Here is a 20,396-nt window from a genome sequence, read left to right on the forward strand (position 1 = left end):
CTGGCTGAGAGTCAGGTGTCCACAGTGTTGGGCATCTTTCTTCGGCTGTCAACACGGTCCTCCTCCCTCCCTTCCTTCCTTTTTATATTTTTAAAAGATTTTATTTATTTATTTGACAGAGAATACAAGCAGGCAGAGCAGTAGGCAAGGGAGAGGGAGAAACAGGCTCCCCCCGCACAAACCAGGGAGCTTGATGGGGGGCTCAATCCCATGACCTTGGGATCGTGACCTGAGCTGGAGGCAGACGCTTAACCAACTGAGCCACCCGGTGCCCTCAACGTGGTATTTCTTAAGTAAACATTGGATTCACTCCCTCAGAAAAGCAGCCACGGTGGGCAGACCCTGTCTGGGCAGGAGGACAGAATTTCTGCTCTCCTGTCCCAGTGCCTCTGGGATGAGATGAGGCTAAGGCCTGTGACCTTTGTTCCTATCCCCCAGAAACTGATCAGATGGAGCTAGTCTTGAAAGAACCGACTGTGGCATCCTCCTGGCTACAAGAAAAAAGCAGTAGATTATTCCTGCTGAAGATCGTGAATCATCATTATGCTATAAAACATTATTATGCTTCTAGGAAAACTTACAGAAACATAAAATATGGTCAGTGATGAACTGTATTATATTTTATGATTTTCTTCTTTTTTGTAAATCTAATACACACTGTACTTTCTGCAGAAATACCACAGATGGCTGGTACCTGTATGCTGATAGCTCAAATGGAAAATTTGGTGACATGGCTGATCTACTCACTCCTGTTATTTCACGCACGGGACCAAGGTGCACCCTGTTGTTCTGGACTCATATGAATGGTGTCACAGTGGGTTCTCTCCAGGTACTCCTCAGGCAATTGTACTTTCTAAATTTTCTCTATAAAAATTCATACTGTACAATTTAGTGTTATTAAAATATAGTCTGCAAATAGATGAGAATGGGTAATTATCAACACCTTCCTAGTTTCAGTATGGTATGATTTTAAAAAATAGCCTTATTAGCAGAATTAGACCTGAATGGCCGGTAGGCTGTTTTTACTCTTCATTTTATGGTTATTATCTTTATTCTGAGGTTACAGCTTGTGTAGTACAGTTTTGTACTTGAAATGTTTCAGGTAGGTTTTAGCAACAGCGTTCTGAGAATACCAGTGTTCTAAGAACAGTGCAAATGGGTCTTACACGCTTCAGGGACCTTTCAATGTGCATCTTCTGCCCATGGCGCTGCAACTACATTTTTAAATTGTCGTTTTCCAGTTGTTTCTTGGTTAGAAGAATTAAACTGTTTCAGAATTACTGTTTAAACTATTTCAAACTGTTGCAAGAATTTCACAGAGAACCCCCATATAACCTTCGCTCAGAGTTCCTATTTTTTGGCCCATTGTTCCAGACCATCTTTTATAGGAAAAATTCCAGACAGGATCGTGTATCATACCTAGTTATTTCTTCCTAGTGTCTTTTGAATTGGAATGATTCCTTAATCTTCTCTAGGCTTTTATGATCTTGATAATTTAAAATAGTATAATCCAATCTGATATATAGAATCCACTCAATTTAGATTTGTTCAGTGTTAATCCTCTATATAAATATTATATATATATCATATGTATTTATATATCTATTATTTATTTATATATTTTATATATATTTGCTGTCGTATCACCAAAACTGTTTTTTTTTTACTGCATTCCATTGGTAGTATATGATATCTATAGGTCTTACTACTTTGTTCTCTTTGTTATCAATAAATATTTTGTGAAGAGATATTTTGGTAGTATGTAAAATCATGTTCTCAAGTCAATTTTACATGCTAGTTTTTGCTTAGTATTTTTTACTGGATTAATTTAACTCTGATGATTCTTTTTTTTTTTTTAAGATTTTATTTATTTATTTGACAGACAGAGAGATCACAAGTAGGCAGAGAGTCAGGTAGAGAGAGAAAGAGGAGGAAGCAGGCTCCCCGCTGAGCAGAGAGCCTGATGCGGGGCTCGATCCCAGGACCCTGCGATCATGATCTGAGCCGAAGGCAGAGGCTTTAACCCACTGAGCCATCCAGGTGCCCCTACTCTGAAGATTCTTAATTGTGATTTTTTAGCTGTATTATTCTGTTTACATTTGTTGGTTGGTTTTCTATTATAAAACACTATCACCACCATGACCAAGAAAATTACCTCTCCATTGATGGATTTATATTAGTGTGGATTCATGGATCCTTTTTGTATTCAATTTGTTATTATCTATTATTTTTGTTATTTTTCATTGATTCTTAAATTGTCCCAGATTTACTCTTAGGAGACCTTTTAAGCTGACTTCTCTGTCTCTTTGACAATCCCATCAGTCTTTGAGCAGTTTCTTTTTTTTTCTGTCCAAGAAGATGTTCCAGACTCATGCTGTTTTTATGTTGTTCCATCCCTGGAGTTAACTTTTTCCAGGGGTTCCAATTTCTTTTAGAAGACCAAGTGATATAGGCAAACCAGAGAGAGAGGTCCTGGAGTCTCAGTGCAGATGCCTAGGTCCTTTTTCCCATCTTGGACATGCTTATACAATGTATGAGGTTTTAAGTAATATGTGTAGTTGCATCATTTGCACAGAACAAGCCAACTCAGTTGTCTGACATCTCTGTTTGTACTATTTCATACCATAGGTAGCATTTTCCAGGAAGCCATGTCTGAAAGACCAATCCCAAAATTCTAGAATCGTTTACTGTGGCAGTTTTAGTCCAGGATTATCTTGCTAAACGTAGGCATAGCAAAGGGCTCTTCCCCTTGTCAAATACCATTAATTTGCTAGCAAAGAAGTCTATGTTTAGCATATTTGCAAAAAGATTACAGGTAGGTTACCTACTCCCCCCACCCCCAATAAAGAAAGAAACAGACTGCAATCTAGCTGCGTAACCACTTCTTCCCCTATACCTTTTGATTATAATTTTAGTATTAGGTACTTTATCTCCTCATTTTATTACTCTCTTATTTGAAGCTTTTCCTGGCTATATTAAATATTTATTTTTCCAAATATGTTTTAGATTGACATATTTTACAGATGCTGTTAGGTTTTTGGTTTTTGTTTTTTTTTTTTTACTTGAAAATATATTTACTTACCAGTTTTGGAGGAATTACCTTCTTTATTATAGGTGAGATTCCTTACTAATAATGATTTAGAAGTAAACTTGTTTGTATGTAAGTATGCATGCATGTTTGATAATCTAAAAACATCCAGTAGTCTTATGGATTAAAGTTATACCTTATCATTTGTTTTACATTGATTTTTTTAAAAAATGGTTCTTGGCAAACAATACAGCTTACTACAGGGTTTTCATCAGAAAAATAAGAATTATTTAACTGGTATATTTTGTAGTTAAGATTAATTATCTGAAATATACTTTCCTTTTTCAGGTACAATTTGTATTGGGTGAAAAATGATAAAATATTAAAATGTTAAAAGTAGTTATCAAATTAACTAAAATGGTAATGCATGTGATCCTTATTTTTGTGCATGAGCACATTTTTCTTAGTCATTTGTATGTAGAATGGTTTTCATACAAAGATCTATTTCCCATCCTTTTTTAAAGTATTCATAAAATTTATTTTTTTTTTGAAATTGTATTTTTTTACCTTGATAGCATGTTGTTTTAACTTAAATTATATAGACTGAAACTATGGTATTATTTTTGTTAGCCCCATATTACTTAGAGATTCTAAAGGGTCTGGAAACTCTATTTCTATAAAATTAATAGCTTGAATGTTATTTGTACTCCAATAAAAAATAGCTGTTTCAATTTAATTGAAAGTAAGGAGATAATGAAACCATTAAAAGTTACCTTCACTTGCAGAAGTCAAAACCTTTCACAAACCCATTACCAGAATTATTCTGTCGGTTGTACACATTGTATTTTTTAAAAAGTAATGTTGTGAAATCCTTAAATAAGCCAACTAAGTCTGTTACTTTAAAAGGTAGAATAGTTCGCTTTTTCCTGTTCTCTTCAGTTACTCTCTTTTTGGTTTATTCTGTAACATTCTAAAAGGAGAGCCGGGATAATTTGTCTGCTGAGACTAATCCGAATTTCCCTTAAGAGTAAGGATATAGGGACGCCTGGGTGGCTCAGTTGGTTAAGCAGCTGCCTTCGGCTCAGGTCATGATCCCAGCGTCCTGGGATCGAGTCCCACATCGGGCTCCTTGCTTGACAGGGAGCCTGCTTCTCCCTCTGCCTCTGCCTGCCACTCTGTCTGCCTGTACTCACTCTCGCTCCTCTCTCTCTGACAAATAAATAAAATCTTAAAAAAAAAAAAAAAAGAGTAAGGATATAGTACTGATGAGAATGCAAGGTTTCAGGGCTCTTGGGTGGGGAGCTCTTACCATCCCAGGAGGGGTCATCGCTCACTCATATCATCCAGGTGTGCTGTTAAAATTGAGTGGATTCCTATTTTAACACACTGTTCCCACTGATCCCAAGAGCATGAGGAAGGGAAATCATTCTCAAAAACAAAAACAATAAACCAAAGCCCAAAACCGTTTTAGTAAGCAGTAAGTGCTTTTCATTTCGACTCCATGAACATTATTTAATTTATAAAATTCCAGTTGTTACTAATGTCAGGTTTTTGGTTTTTTTTTGTGTGTGTTTTTTGTTTTTGTTTTTGTTTTTTTTTTGAAGCCAATGTACTTAAGAGTTAATGAGATCGCGTCTAGACCCTTTGGACTTGACTGACAGATACTCATGTATACCTTTATTACACAAAGCTTGTGAGAGATCCTGGAGACATATTGCTATGTAGAAAACAAAGACATGTAATGAAAACTGTCCCCACGTTTCTCTAGGGAACTTCAAGGTGATATTAAAATTTTAAAAACTCACTGGGCAAATTCTAAATGTTTACAATTTATCACGACAGAATAGTTTAACACCTCTTACTTGATTTATCTCTGTAGGTACTCAGCAAGAAAGACAATGTTACTTCTAAATTGTGGGCTCAGAGAGGACGGCAAGGTGCACAGTGGAAGAAAGTAGAAGTGTTTCTAGGTGTTCAGTCACAAATACAGGTTGGTAAGCCAAGCAGTTGTTGGGTGACGAGGGAGGGTTTTCATTTTCTTTTTCTTTAATCCTACTTTATTTCCTCTACTCCTAGCCTTTTTTCCCTCCCGTTCCTGATATGGTATATGAACGCTTACCACTCCATGTCATTTCCATAAGGAATTTAACAGTTCCAGATGTCCTCATTTCTCCCAATCAGACAACCAACCATGTTCTAGGACTATGTAATTTTGATGCCAAACTTGTGCTGCACTTTACAATCAGCCTCCTCGTATAAAGAACACCTCCCTTGATTTTACAGATATAATCTCAGAGACTGCAGAGTAATAATGTTACTCTATTTCAAAGCTAATTAAAAAGACTTTTGAAGCACATTGCATGGTTGAACCTTGTTAGAGGTAATAGATTTACCTAATTAAAAAATATTTGGGGTGGCATGAAATTATATAATGCTGTATTTGTCTTCATGTAGATTACAATAATATTAGGAGAATATGACCTATACATATCTATAAATTTAAAATAAGAAGTAGCACGTGTGCTTAAATTGAAGGTAATTACATGCCAAGATAATTGATGTGGATTTTGTTTTTTATGGGTTATCAAGAAAATAAAAGCTCATGGGTGTGTGTGTGTGTGTGTGTGTGTGTGTGTGTGTGTTGTGCATGTATTTGGCAGAAGGGGATTTTCTTGAAAGATGAGGCTTAGCTATTAAAATTGTAAGATTTGAATCAGGAGAGTGAGAATCCAGAGGCATTTATGCTGGGGAACATTTTCTTAGTCTTAATTGCACAGGGCTTAATTTCATGAATTTAGAACCATTTATCTCTAGATAGAAGATATATCTTGGCTAATTATTGCATTTCTAGTCCTCTGTATATAGTAGCCTGTTTTGCTGTGCACAGTCAGTAACTCTATATAGTTATGTGCTGTGTGAGAGATCAGCCCCTCTCCATTCCAGTGGAAACACAGAGCTAGCTACTTCTCTGTAAAGGGATTAATACAGTACTGTCCCCAATTTCTTGGAATGGCAGGTGTGATAAAGTCTGTATGTTTTTGGCCTCTCACTGGAGTCCTGTTTTCTTATGTCATTTGTAGATAATTTAGGAAATTGATAAGAAATAAGTTCAGCCTGAAGATGTAATTATTGGACTGCACTTTTATATTGCACAATATGAAATTTATTTTTAAAATGATTCCACCAGTTCATTCCCTAACGTCTTTTAATTGAGGGTAGAAGAATCCTCAGCAAGAACATGGAGAAGGTTTCGCTGCTACTGGACATAGGCTTCTACCCCAGGCAATGAATTCTTAACTAGTTCTGGGCAAGTGGAATATTTGTATAGTAAAATCATATTCAAAATAACATTAAGGGGAATTTCAGCAGGAAGAATCAATTATTAATTAACTTAGCCTTGCTGAAATGTGTTTTCTCATATATTGAAATTTGATTGAAGAGATATATGCCTGTGTTGTTTGAATCTTAAAATTAGATAATAATGGCTTGTGAATATTTGATGTTTTTTTGGTGATTCACTCTTTCTTTAAATACAGACCTACTAAGCCCCCACTATGTGCAAAGCTCATTACTGTGCACTGGAGATAGCCTCATGAGCCAGGCATACTGTCCATATTTCTTCCGTTTTTACAGCATCACCCCTTTCACCTTAGGAAGAGGTGAAACTCTAACCCTTGAGAAAAGTCAAAGATATGGTTAGAAGTTATATGCGGAATCAATACTGGGTAGTTTTCAGAGTTTTGTTTGGGAGCCCTCAAATGTAAACAGAGTATTTAATTAAAATAGTTTGATTAACTAGAACAGGCATATACTTAGCACTTAGTAAGTGCTAAGTACTAGTCTATAAATTTGAAACATTTATTTGTTTTAGTTTTTACAGTAATTGTATGATCATTATCCCCTTTTATAGATAGAATACACAATTACCTGCACATGAGGGAACTCCTAGTTGCAGACTACAAAGTGGCGTAGGGAGGCTGTCAGCAGGGCCAATTCATTAAGTTCATAATCCAAACAAGCACTGTGCCATATTGCTTTCCAACTTTTCCAGAATAATTTACCCTGCTTTTATTCTACTGAAAAACTATAATTCTTTTTTTAAAAAAAGTGTAATCACATTCGGTAGGAAAGTCTATGGAATCTTAACCAACATTTTATAGAGCATTGGGATATAAGCAGGGATTTGATCATTTGGACCTCGCAGGCACCTGAGAGTCCATCTATAGAACTGCACAAAAATAAATTAATAAGGAAACACTTATTATCTGATTCCTTTTTCATAGAACATTGTATGGCATATTTAAATGTTTAGATGCATCCAGAAAATAGAGTGCCCTTTTCATTTGTGTAATGGTGTTTCCTTATAAAACACTGTAGTCCTTATTCTTTCTAATTTTACCTCTTCGAAATAAATGACTTCCAACCTCTCAATCAAATTTATTTTTCTTTTCCAGCGTATCTATTATGAAGAACAGTTTGTGTAAATTTGGTGTATGAATTTACATAAAAATTGTATTTTTTTTTTTGGTTTTGATAATTTGAGAGGTGTGATTTTCAATTCTAAAATCTAATCTTAAAAGGACAACACAGAAGTTTTCATGGAGTCACATGAAAGCATAACACATCCTCAGGAGAAATTGTAATTCTTTCAAGAAAAATGTTTAGATTTGGTCAAAAGGTGTTTGGGAGCTTGAACAATAAATATTTGTATAAAATCACAAATAAATCTGTATTCCTTGTTAACTCATTTTGAATTGTTCTACATTTACTTTAAAAAGGGAATATTTTTATGTTAATACACAAATACATATTTGGCATGCAGAAAAATTTAATAGAAGCATTCTGAATTAATGTCACTTAGAAATTTGAAACTAAATAATTTGTGACTTCTTGTGTTCTGTGAAACAGTGTTAATTGTTCTTCCAAGCATTGGTAGTGTTACAACTGAAGACGAAATTTCTAAACATGTTAGCAGCTCCTGTTACTCGTTTTAATAATTTCTAATTCATTTGGAGACCATGTTCAGTGGGACCTCCCTGTCAGTGGCACAAATGAGAATTTTGTCCATCACTTACATCAAAGGCAAATGAAAATCATTTCCATTCCGAATATGGGGGCAATTAAAAAAAAAACTCATGGTATTGAGGTTTGATATCTTTCCTTTCACATAGTTGGGGTGGACAGATCTGAGGAGTGGCAACATATTGGTCACAATAAAGGATGTGGTTGTATCTTTTTTCTCTTCGTGTGCTTTGTCACCTGATTGGCCTCCTTCCTCCCATACAGGGTGCAAGTGAGGCCCTAAGAAGCGAGCAGATCTTGTTTTGGATGAGAGCTGCAGAAGCAGCACTGGTAGCTTGGTGCCTCCTACGGGTTTTCTTTGCCGCCTGTCCTAAAAATCTAGACAAGAGCAGTGCTGTTGCCCCTCCCGCATTTGTGGGATGACCCTCAGGCATTTTGGGTCAGTTTCATTTTGGGGGTGTTTTTCTTAGATTCAAATCTGATGTCCTGTATTTAAAACCTGCCTCAAATTTTGAATTATTAGTTCAACTAAAATTGGATTTATTTACTTCTTTCCTCTCTTCCTTACCTTTTTTTTGTTTTTGTTTTTTTAAGATTGTCTTTAGGGCAAAGCGTGGTATCAGTTACATGGGAGATGTAGCAGTGGACGATATTTCCTTTCAAGATTGTGCCCCCCTACTTAGTCCAGACAGGAAGTGTACCGCTCAAGAGTTCACGTGTGCCAACAAGCAATGCATTGCAAAGGACAAGCTGTGTGATTTTGTGAATGACTGCGCTGATAATTCAGATGAGTCTACTTTCATTTGCAGTAAGTGGAAGTGTTCTGTTTCCTCCCTTTTCCCTTTGTCTCCTACAACCTTAGCTTGCATGTAGTGTGTTAGTTGCTGAAACATACAAAGTATGATAGCCTAGCAGCCAAGGCAGGTAAGGTGATTTACCTATGTAAATACATTTCCTTCTTTCTCTCCATACTTAATTTAGAACTGTAATTCATTTAAAACTAGTTGGTGGCTTGGTTATATGTGAGATAATTGGCGATAAATTGAAAAACAGGTGTCTTCGAAGACAAACAGAATGGAAACAGGTATTTTTCATATGAAAGAATGTTTTGGGAAGAAGACAAGCAAAACATCCATCAATGCCAATTCATGCAGGGCTCACTGGCCTCTGTGCTTTGATGCGCTGGAGAGAGTTGTTATTCTCTTGTGTAAATTAAGAGATGTGATAAATGTTCAAAAAATATGTAAATACCTAGATATTAAACAAAGCGGTCTTCTAAAGGAAATACATATCAGCTATGTGATATTATTGTAGGAGATCAACTCATAATAAACAGCACCTATTAAAATATCCTTAGCTAAATGGGCCATATGTGCTCATTTGGTAAGTCTGTAAATTGTGCAACACAGCCTGGTTATTACCTCATTTCGTTGCAAATGAAGTGAATACAGATCTTTGAAATGAAGATTGATAAATTATTCTACTTACTAGTAATAATTTCTGAGCAAGAATATTTTAGTTTGAGCCTTTGTTGTTGTTGCTGAACCAAATCTGTGAATATCAGGAACAATTTCAGTAGAATGAAAGCTCTCATTTGGATAGAACTTTTAACTTTCAAAGCCATCTCATTTACTAATGTCTGCTTGATCTTCACAGAAGCCCTGAGGGGTGAGTGGGACAGAGACTTAGTGTATATTGCACAGACAAAGCTGCCAACAGGAGTGCTTAAGATTTTGTCAGAGTTCTTAAGACTGGTGTTGACAGAATTGATCCTAGAATCAAGTACTTTATGATTCACTGCTTTGCTCAAGCTACCATACCTCCTCTGTGTAATGCTGAATCTTAACAACATAAAAAAAAAAAGTTGTAGACATAGAAATCCCATTTATATCAAGTAACTGTTCCTTTACTTGTGGATTGTTTTGTACAATATCTAATTATTAGCACATAGGAACCAAGCAAAAATATTTGGCTAATCTTGAGTTCTGAATTAATATTTATCTTTACCTTATAAATGTTTTCTGCTCCACGTATACTTTCTGCATCAAATGGTTTTTACAATTTCTTCATTGCCATTTTCATTTCAATATCACAGAAATCTATTAGGTTATCAAATAGAACAGATATTATGCTTTTGAATTTTATTTCTTATGTTGCCAATCTATCTCTTTCCCCAGATAAATAATATAATGTAATTTTGAAAGTATTGATTTATTTATAGCCAAAGTTTCCCAGAACTCTTTGTATTTAGGTTCTAAATTTGTAAATCTTTCAAAAAATGCTTTGTCTGTGTTCAGGAAAGGATGCTGATATGCTGACAGAGTCTGAAATGTATGGGAACTTATTGTCGTGGTCGTTCTTCCTTTTTTGAGCGCAGTGGGCACAGTTACATGGTTTCAGGTGTACAGCATAGTGATTCAGCGGCTCTATACACCATGCTGTGCTCGGCACCAGTGTAGCTGCCTGCTGTCCCACACAGTACTATTGCAATACCATTGACTGTAGTCCCTGTGCTGTATTTTTCATCCCCATGACTTACTCAGTCTGTAACAGGAAGTCTGTGTCTCCCAACTGCCCTTCGCCCATCTTGCCCATCCCCCACCCTCTTACCCTCTGGCAACCATCACATAGCTCTCAGTATTTATAGGTTTGGTTCTGCTTTTTGTTTGTTTATTTAATTGTTCCATGTTTTAGATTACACATACAAACCATCTGGTATTTGTTGGCTTTCTCTGACTTCACGTAGCATAATGCTGGTAGTTCTTTTGTATGAAAAATAAAGGTAAAAGTAATCATCACACTTTGGAGGGAAAGTTGCACTAGAATGTGCTTTTTGGTGAAGTGATTGCCAAATTACCCTTGTTTAAGGTTTGAGTGGGCTACGCGTATCAGTAATACTAGAGCAAGAAAGCTGAATTACTTCCAGATATTATATAGAAAAAAGAAAACTTTTTCAGCTCTTAGAACAAATAAACAACAATAAGACGTTAGACCTTATAAAAGAGACCCCATTTTGATACTGGTTCTCCTACATGAGTATGATTATTTATTTACTTATTTGTACATTTTTTTTTAGATTGTTATGTTAGTCACTATTTTGATGTAGGGTTCCAAGATTCATTGTTTATGTATAATTTTTTAAGTAACATTGCTTAAATATTATGTGTTTTTCAAAATTTACCTATAATCTCATTTTATAATATTAAACATTTTAAATATAAAGTGGCTAACATATGCCATATGCATTATGAGTTGTTATCCTGTGTATACTGTAAACTTTGATGCTCTGATTAGTCCCAGAAGAATAGGAAGGGGAAAAAAAAATCTTAAAAATTACCATAGCAACTGATTGCAGAAATTTGGGTGACAACCAATCAAAAATCCAGCCTTGAGTTCTGTAGTACTTGGGGGTTTTGTTTTTTTGTTTTATTTAGAATCCTACGTAAAGTCTGATTGAATATCAAAACTCTAAGAAAATTTCTGAAATATCATTAGGTAGAAATACACCATGGAGGAATAGTAGAAAGATTTTAAAACTCCCTTTAAGGGAATGGACGGTCTCTGATGCAAAGGAAGAGAATAATCTTTTATAAAATAGTAGTACCTGCTGCTTAATTTTCTGTAGGTCAATATAGACTCTGAAAATAAAATTTGGCAGAAAAATTAAAATGTTATTTTTGGCTTTACTATATAAATATCATGTGTAAAATATGGGACATAGTAAACAAGAATAAAGTAATATGTATGTCTGACAACTCTAAAATCTTATTTGAACATATCTTTGCCAATGATATAGAAGCTTGTTCAGAAAGCATCCATATTTTTTGTTTCAACATATAGTCTAATTAGCATATTTATTGTTTATACATAATTAAGAGTGTCTCAGGCATACTGAAAGTAATTTAATTCTGTACCATGATTATTAAGGATGCCGGATATTTAATCAACATAATTAGTAAGGAATCTGAACCTAATGGGCAAAGGTAACACTGTATTTACCATCTGTAGATATCTATTCTTTTGAAGCATATACTGTATATTTATCAAAAAAGAGATTAGTGTATTGTTAAACATTAAGGAAATTTTAATGCTTTGAAATGGATTAAAGTGGCACATTATGTCTTTTTAATCAGATTGGAAATCAGTTAGAAAATAAAAGCTGTAAAATAACTATTGGTTAGGAGAAACACACTTTTAGTAGCCTATTCCTCCCATCCAATAAAAAAATTAGAGTAAAATTAGAAAATGTTTTAACGAATAAAAACAGTGCACACAAATCTTGTGGGATTTAGTCTAATGAATACATAGAGAAGAATTTATAGATATTAGAAACTAATATATAGTTCATATTAGTTTATGTTAGAAACTAATATAGAAACTTTATATAGAAATCTTATATTAGAAGCTAATAGTGACACCTATTATAGGTCAGTAAGTGAAACAGAAAAAAAATGAGTTTTCTCATCTTCTATATTTAAACAAAAAATGTTCTTTTTCTCCCTCCTCTGTCTTCCACCTACCCCCACAATTGTCTATAAAAAATTATAGAGTTTTTTGTTTTGTTTTGTTTTGTTTTGTTTCCCTTTCTTTTTTTTTTTAATTTTTTATTTTTTATAAACATACAATTTTATCCCCAGGGGTACAGGTCTGTGAAGCGCCAGGTTTACACACTTCACAGCACTCACCAAAGCACATACCCTCCCCAATGTCCATAATCCCACCCCCTTCTCCCAATCCCCCTCCCCCCAGCAACCCTCAGTTTGTTTTGTGAGATTAAGAGTCACTTATGGTTTGTCTCCCTCCCAAACCCATCTTGTTTCAAAAAATTATAGAGTTTTTAAAAGGTGACAAGTGCTATGGGAAAATGCAGAGTAAACGGAGGGAGACCAGAAATGGGGGGAGGGCAAACGGTAATGTTAAGGAAATTTGGCTGTCTCCATGGTCTGGGACTTAGCTAACACTTGTTGTTTATTATTCTTGTTATAATTCCTTTCTTAAAAAATAGCCATTATAGTACATGATAGAGTGGAATCTCATTGTGATTTAGATTTGCCATTCCCTACTGACAGATAATGTGAAGCATCATTTCTTGCACTTAATGGCTATTTGTGTATCTCTTTAGGAAAAATGTGTATTGAAATCCTTTGCCCGTCTCTTTAATGGATTGTTTATTGTTGTTGAGGTATATGAGTTATTGATATATTTTAGATCTTAAACCTTTATCAAATATAGTCAAATGTATGATTTGCAAATAGTGTTTGCAGTTCATCCTTTCTGATGGAGGCATACTACTCCATGTGTATATGGACCATATCTTCTTCATCCATTCGTCTGTTGAAGGGCATCTTGGTTCTTTCCACAGTTTGGTGACTGTGGCCATTGCTGCTATGAACACTGGGGTACAGATGGCCCATCTTTTTGCTACATCTGTATCTTTGGGGTAAATGCCACTAGTGCAATTGCAGGGTCTTATGGTAGCTTTGTTTTTAATTTCTTGAGGAATCTCGACACTCTTTTCCAAACTGGATGCACCAACTTGCATTCCCACCAACAGCGTAAGAGGGTTCCTCTTTCTCCATATCCTCTCCAACACTTGTCATTTCCTGTCTTGTTAATTTTTGTCATTCTAAGTGGTGTAATGTGTTATCTCGATGTGGTTTTGATTTGAATTTCCCTGATGGCTAATGGTGAACATTTTTCATGTGTCTGTTAGCCATTTTGTATGTCATCTTTGGAGAAGTGTCTGTTCATGTCTTCTGCCCATTTTCTGACGTGGTTATCTGTTTTGTGTGTGTTGAGTTTGAGGAGTTCTTTATAGATCTTGGATATCAGCCTTTGGTCTGTAGTGTCATTTGCAAATATCTTCTCCCATTCCATGGGTTGCCTCTTTGTTTTGTTGACTGTTCCTTTGCTGTGTAGAAGCTTTTGATCTTGATGAAGTCCCAAAAGTTCATTTTCACTATTGGTCATTATTGTTTCCTTTGCCTTTGGAGACCTATCTTGAAAGAAGTTGCTGTGGCCGATGTTGAAGATGTTACTGCCTATGTTCTCCTCTAGGATTTTCATAGATTGCTGCCTCATGTTGAGGTATTGTATCCATTTCGAGTTTATCTTTGTGTAAGAGAATGGTCAAGTTTCATTTTTCTACACATACTGTCCAGTTTTCCTAGCACCAGGGCCCAGGACCTGACAGATTCCCTGGAGAATTCTACCAAACATTCAAAGAAGAAGTAATACCTTTTCTCCTGAAGCTGTTTCAAAAAATAGAAACAGAAGGAAAACTTCCAGACTCTTTTTACGAAGCCAGCATTACCCTGATCCCCAAACCAGGCAAAGATCCCACCAAAAAGGAGAATTTCAGACCAGTATCCCTGAAGAATATGGATGCCAAGATTCTCAACAAGATCCTAGCTAATAAGATCCAATAGTACATTAAAAACGATTATTCACTATGAACAGGTGGGATTTATCCCTGGGATGCAGGGGTGGTTCAACATTCACAAATCAGTCAATGTGATAGAACAATAAAAGAGAGAAGAACCACATGGTCCTCTCAATTGATGCAGAAAAAGCATTTGACAAGATACAGCGTCCTTTGCTGATTAAAATGATTCGAAGTATAGGGATAGAGAGAACATTACTCAACTTCATAAAATCTGTCTGTGAAAAACCCACAGAAGATATCTTCAATTGGGAGAAGCTGGCAGCCTTCCCTTTGAAATCAGGAACATGACAAGGATGTCCACTCTTGCCACTGTTATTCAACATAGTACTAGATGTTCTAACAACAGCAATCAGACAACAAAAAGAAATAAAATATTCAAATTGGTGAAGAAGAAGTCAAGCTTTCTCTCTTCACAGATGACATGATACTTTATATGGAAAATCCAAAACACTCCACCCCCAAACTACTGGAACTCATACAGTAATTCAGTAATATGGCAGGATACAAAATCAGTTGCTTTCTTATACAATGAAAATATAGAAAGGGAAGTGAGAGAATCAATTCCATTCACTAGAGCACCAAGAACCATAAGATACCTGGGAATAAACCTAACCAAAGAGATAAAGGATCTGTACTCGAGGAACTACAAAACACTCATGAAAGACATTGAAGAAGACACACAAAAATGGAAGACCATCTGTGCTTATGCATTTTAACATTGTTAAAATGTCTATACAGCCTAGAGCCATCTATACTTTCAGTGCCATCCTGATCAAAATTCCACTAGCTTTTTTCGAAAAGCTGGAACAAACAATCCTAAAATTTGTATGGAACCAGAAGAGACTCCGAATTGCTAAGGAAATGTTGAAAAAGAAAAAGCTGGGGGCATCACATTGACTGATTTCAAGCTTTACTACAAAGCTGTGATCACCAAAACAGCATGGTACTGGCACAAAAATAGAAACATAGACCAGTGGAACAGAGTAGAGAGCCCAGATATGCCCTCAACTCTATGGTGAAGTACTCTTTCTTTTTCTGTTTTTAAAGGCAGTTTTAGGTTCACAGCAAATCAGAGCTCCCATATACATACAGTCTTTCCTACTATCAGGGTCCCCCACTGAAGTGGTGATTTGTTATGATCAGTGAGCCTACAATGATGTTATCATTATCCATCACAGACCATAGTTTACTTAGGTTCCCTCTTGGTGAAAGGACATTTGATAAATAATATTGCATACTCTTATACTGAATTATTAATAGCAGCCTTATTTGAGTCATTATAAATATTTTTTTAAAGATTTTATTTATTTATTTGACAGAGATCACAAGTAGGCAGAGAGGCAGGCAGAGAGAGAGAGAGAGGGAAGCAGGCTCCCTGCTGAGCAGAGAGCCCGATGGGGGACTCGATCCCAGGACCCTGAGATCATGACCTGAGCCGAAGGCAGCGGCTTAACCCACTGAGCCACCCAGGCGCCCATGAGTCATTATAAATATTTTAAAGCACATTTTCCCTACTGAATTAAAATTTCCTCGAAATGCTAGGTTTTAGAAATATTAGTGTGTAATTTAACACTGTGAAAAAAAATCTGAACTCTGATACTCAAATCTGGATCCATGGATAAACAGTTCTTAGAATTCAGTACCCATCCCAGAATCATAAATTGTATTTTAATGACAACTTCCAGTGAGTCACATGTACATTAAAATTTGAGAAGCACTAACCTAAACAATACAAAATTTTGAAAAAGGGTGAAAGGAGAGCTATTATTTTGTTCTTTATTTCCTTATTGACATATGCACAGATATCAGGCTTTTAACCGGTGACAGTAGTGTTTGAAATTTAAGAAAAAATATCATTCTGTGTGTATCTTCTTGATGAGTTTAATTAATACAGTTATATTGAAGTCAAGGTTTAGTGTTTATATATGTATATGATTATTAGCTATAATTTATTGGAGGTATTAAGAAAAAAATTTAAAATGAAAATTTACTCATTCATTCAGTAATATTTATTCAACATCTATTATGTGCCAACGTTCTGATTATTTGGATGTGGTGAAGAGTGTAGACAAATTTCCTGCTTTCCAGGAGCTTCTGTTGTTGTTGGTAGTGTTGCAGAGGGACACAAACTTAAGCAAAATAAGTAAAATGACACAGTGTATTTCATAACAGTAAGGGTCTAATGAAACGTAAAATAGCGAAAAGTAGGAAAGAAAATGTTTAGAATGGTGGATATGGTTTTAAATAGGCCGGTCAGAGACATCCTCTTTAAGAAGTTGCCCTTTGAATAAAGAATGAAAAAAATAATAGATTAAACTAAGTGATATCAGGTATTTGTGCCAGAATTTTTAAAAACACTCAAAGGTATTTAAAGAGTCAGCCATCATGAAAACACAATTCTTGTGTATTTACCCTAAAGATACAAACGTAGTGATCCAAAGGGGCACGTGCACCTGAATGTTTATAGCAGTAATGTCTACAATAGCCAAACTATGGAAAGAACCTAGGTGTTCATCAACAGATGAATGGATCAAGAAGATGTGGTATATATGCACAATGGAATACTATGCAGCCATCAAAAGAAATGCAATCTTGCCATTTGTGATGACGTGGATGGAACTAGAGGGTATCATGCTTAGCGAAATAAGTCAAGCAGAGAAAGACAACTATCATATGATATCCCTGATATGAGGAAGTGGAGATGCAACATGGGGAGTTAAGGGGGTAGGAGAAGAATACATGAAACAAGATGGGATTGGAAGGGAGACAAACCATAAGTGACTCTTTATATCACAAAAACAAACTGAGGGTTGCTATTAGGAGGGGGGTTGAGAGAGGGGTGATGGGGTTATGGACATTGGGGAGGGTATGTGCTATGGTGAGTGCTGTGAAGTGTGTAAACCTGGCGATTCACAGACCTGTACCCCTGGGGATAAAAATATATGTTTATTAAAAAAATTTAAAAATAAAAAATAAAATAATAATAAAAACGAAAACACAATCCTTTCTATATTATCACCTTGTCAGTAGCAATGTCTTTTGGTTTCCATACATGTGTAACTATAATTTCCTGACATAGTTATCCTTCAGAATTTTTTCTTTGTGAACATTTGTTCTGAGTTGACTTATATTATGACTACCTTCTTTCATTTGTTATAGCAGAATTCTCTCATTTTTTAATAAGAAGATGAATTTGGGGGGAGTAGGAGGAATGGCCTGATACTATTATATGTATTTTAATTGTTGCTCACTGTGGAATTATGTATATTACTTCTCTGCCATATCCAGTTCAGTATTCCCTCTGAAACATTTAGCATATACAAATTTGTGCTCAGTCATGGCAAAAAATGAAATTGAAAGCATAGGGTCCCCCAGTTGGAGGGCAACTGTGCAGTAATGCACATCACTGAAAACCACTGACCTAGACAATTACTTCGTTCCTTGTCAATAGTCATATAAAATTTAACCAAGCATTTTGTAATTAATGCTTGCATCTCTGACATGTACTTTTCATTTATTTATTGGGTTAACATTGGGTACCTCAGATATAAGTGGCCCTGGAGCATAAACAAACAAAAACAAAATATTACCCAAGTAACTGTGAACTCGTTGTCTAGTAAAAGAGATACATAAGCATTCACATTAATAATGAGAGTTAGAATAAGGTACAGATCACTTTTAGAGGGGACAAGGAGAGATAATTTAGTTATATATAAAATACTAATCCCAGCATGAGCTTTCGAAAGTAATACATCACCTTGAAAACAGCTAGTGTGTTTTTAGAGACTTTATTAATCACGGACTGTGAATAACTGAAGTTTTCTTTGGGAGATTATGTGAGAAAGTAGGTCAGGTATCATAATGTTATTAAAAAAAACAGGCTTCTGGTGAAGGATCAATTGTCTTAAGCATCAGAAATTCATTACTGTAGACTGTAGACTGTAGCTGAATGACTGGGATTCAGAAAGCTCTCATAGTCTTTCCCAAATTTCCAGTACTGGTCCCTGCTCTCCCGAAGACAGTGTTTTAAGTGATGGGTGTAAGGGTAGTTTTGTCTATATTATGAAATCAAGTAGTTTATCAGGAAAGAAATAATTTATGTGTTAGGAATATGTTTCAATCAATTTACACTTGTACATTTTCAAAAAGTTGGTATTATCAGCAGGGTTTTCCAGATTAGCCCCCCAAACCCTTTTTGTATGGGAATGATTGTATTCTGTATAGAACATTTGTTTTGTGAAACTGTCTGGAAAATGTTGCTTAGAAAATTTATTATTATTACCTGATAAAATAAGGAAACTCAAAGGAAGTTAAATTCCTAATGTCACCCAGTGATAACTGGAGAATGATATGAAGTTTTTAACTTCAGATTTTGAAGTAATTACAAATTCATAGGAAGTTACAGAGGTAGTAGAGAGAAATCGGTGTGCCCTTCATGCATTTCCCTCAGTGATACTATATTATAATATTAAAACTGGGACACTGACACTGGTTTGATGTACATGTAGAATTCTTCATTACTTTATTTTGTCCTCAAATTCACGTAATCATTACCAAAGTTAAAATATTCCATCCCCACGAAGATCTTCCTTGAGCAAATCCTTTATACTTACACTCCTATCATTCTTATCTTAGCCTTGGGAAACTGTTACTTGGTTCCCCATGTTTATCGTTTGTCATTTTGAGAAACTTATGTAAATGGAACCATATAGTATGTGACCTTTTGAGACTTTTTCTCATTCAGCATAATCTTCTTGTGATCCATCAAAAGTGTTGTGTGCATAAGTCATATTTCTTTTTTTGTTACTGAGTCATGTCTTATGGCATGGATGTAACAGACCATGATACTGTTTTTCAGAGCAGCTGTGTTCTTTTAGATTACCACCAACAGTGCATGAGAGATCCAGTTTCTCTGCTGCTTTGTGAACATTTGGTATTTGCACTGTTTTCATTTTTGTTTTATCGATGTGGAGTAATACCTAATCAAGGTCTTAATTTGCATTTTCTTGATAGCTCATGACGTTGAACATCTCTTATGTTTCTTTGCCATGTAGATATATCCTCTTTGGCAAAATATTTCTTCATGACTTTTGCCTATTTTCTAATTTAATTTTTAAACTGTTGAATTTTGAAGGTTTTTTTTTTTCTTGATATACATTATAGATATGTCCTTTGCCAGATAAGTGAATGCAAATATTTTCTCCCAGGCTTTAGATGGTCTTTTCATTCTCTTAATAGGAAAAGAGCACACATTTTAATTTTATTTTGATACAGTCCTATTTATTGATCTTTTCTGTTAGGAATCATGCTTTTGATAGCATATCTGAAAACACTTCACCAAATTCTAGGTCACAGGTTTGTTTTCCACCTGCCCCATGTTTTCTTGTTAAATTGTATAGTGTTATATTTAAGTTCATGACTCATTTTTTTAAAAAATTTTCATATATGGTATGAGATTTAGGCCAAGATTTTTTTTCCCCGTGATTATCTAATTCCTGAAACACTATTGACAAGACTGTTCTCTCTTCATTTGACTGGTTTTGTATCCTTGCCAAGTATTGGCTGTACTTATGTGAAGCTATTTCTGGGTTCTCTGTTCTGTTTTACTGTTCAAATATTTTATTCCTCTATCAATACCATAGTTTTATTAACTAAAACTAACAATATAATAAATCTTGAAATTGGGGTGAGTGATTCCTCCTAATTCATTCTTCTTTTCAAAATCAGTTATGTTATTCTAGTTGGACTCTTCATAAAAATTTTAGAAGAATCCTGTCTATAAATAATATTTTATTAGTTTTGATAAGAATTTCATTAAATGCATATATCAGTTTGGGAGTAGTAACATACTTCAGATGTTGAGTATTCCAGTCCGTGAGCACCGTATGTCTCTTCATAATT

General features: G+C 35.1%; 1 protein-coding gene across 1 annotated transcript in view; it reads left to right on the forward strand.

Moving 5' to 3' along the window:
• Nucleotides 1–20,396, forward strand: part of MALRD1 (MAM and LDL receptor class A domain containing 1) — a gene marked incomplete at its 5' end in the record, with an annotated part of 779,396 nt that overhangs the window by 293,726 nt on the left and 465,274 nt on the right. Inside the window, 3 exons of the mRNA XM_082742491.1 lie at nucleotides 673–829; nucleotides 4,908–5,018; nucleotides 8,645–8,858. Of these exons, the coding sequence (XP_082598617.1) occupies nucleotides 673–829; nucleotides 4,908–5,018; nucleotides 8,645–8,858 (482 nt within the window). The remainder of the gene's footprint in view (nucleotides 1–672; nucleotides 830–4,907; nucleotides 5,019–8,644; nucleotides 8,859–20,396) is intronic.

This window comes from Mustela nivalis (assembly GCF_964662115.1).
Source record: "Mustela nivalis genome assembly, chromosome: 7".
Lineage (NCBI taxonomy): Eukaryota > Metazoa > Chordata > Mammalia > Carnivora > Mustelidae > Mustela > Mustela nivalis.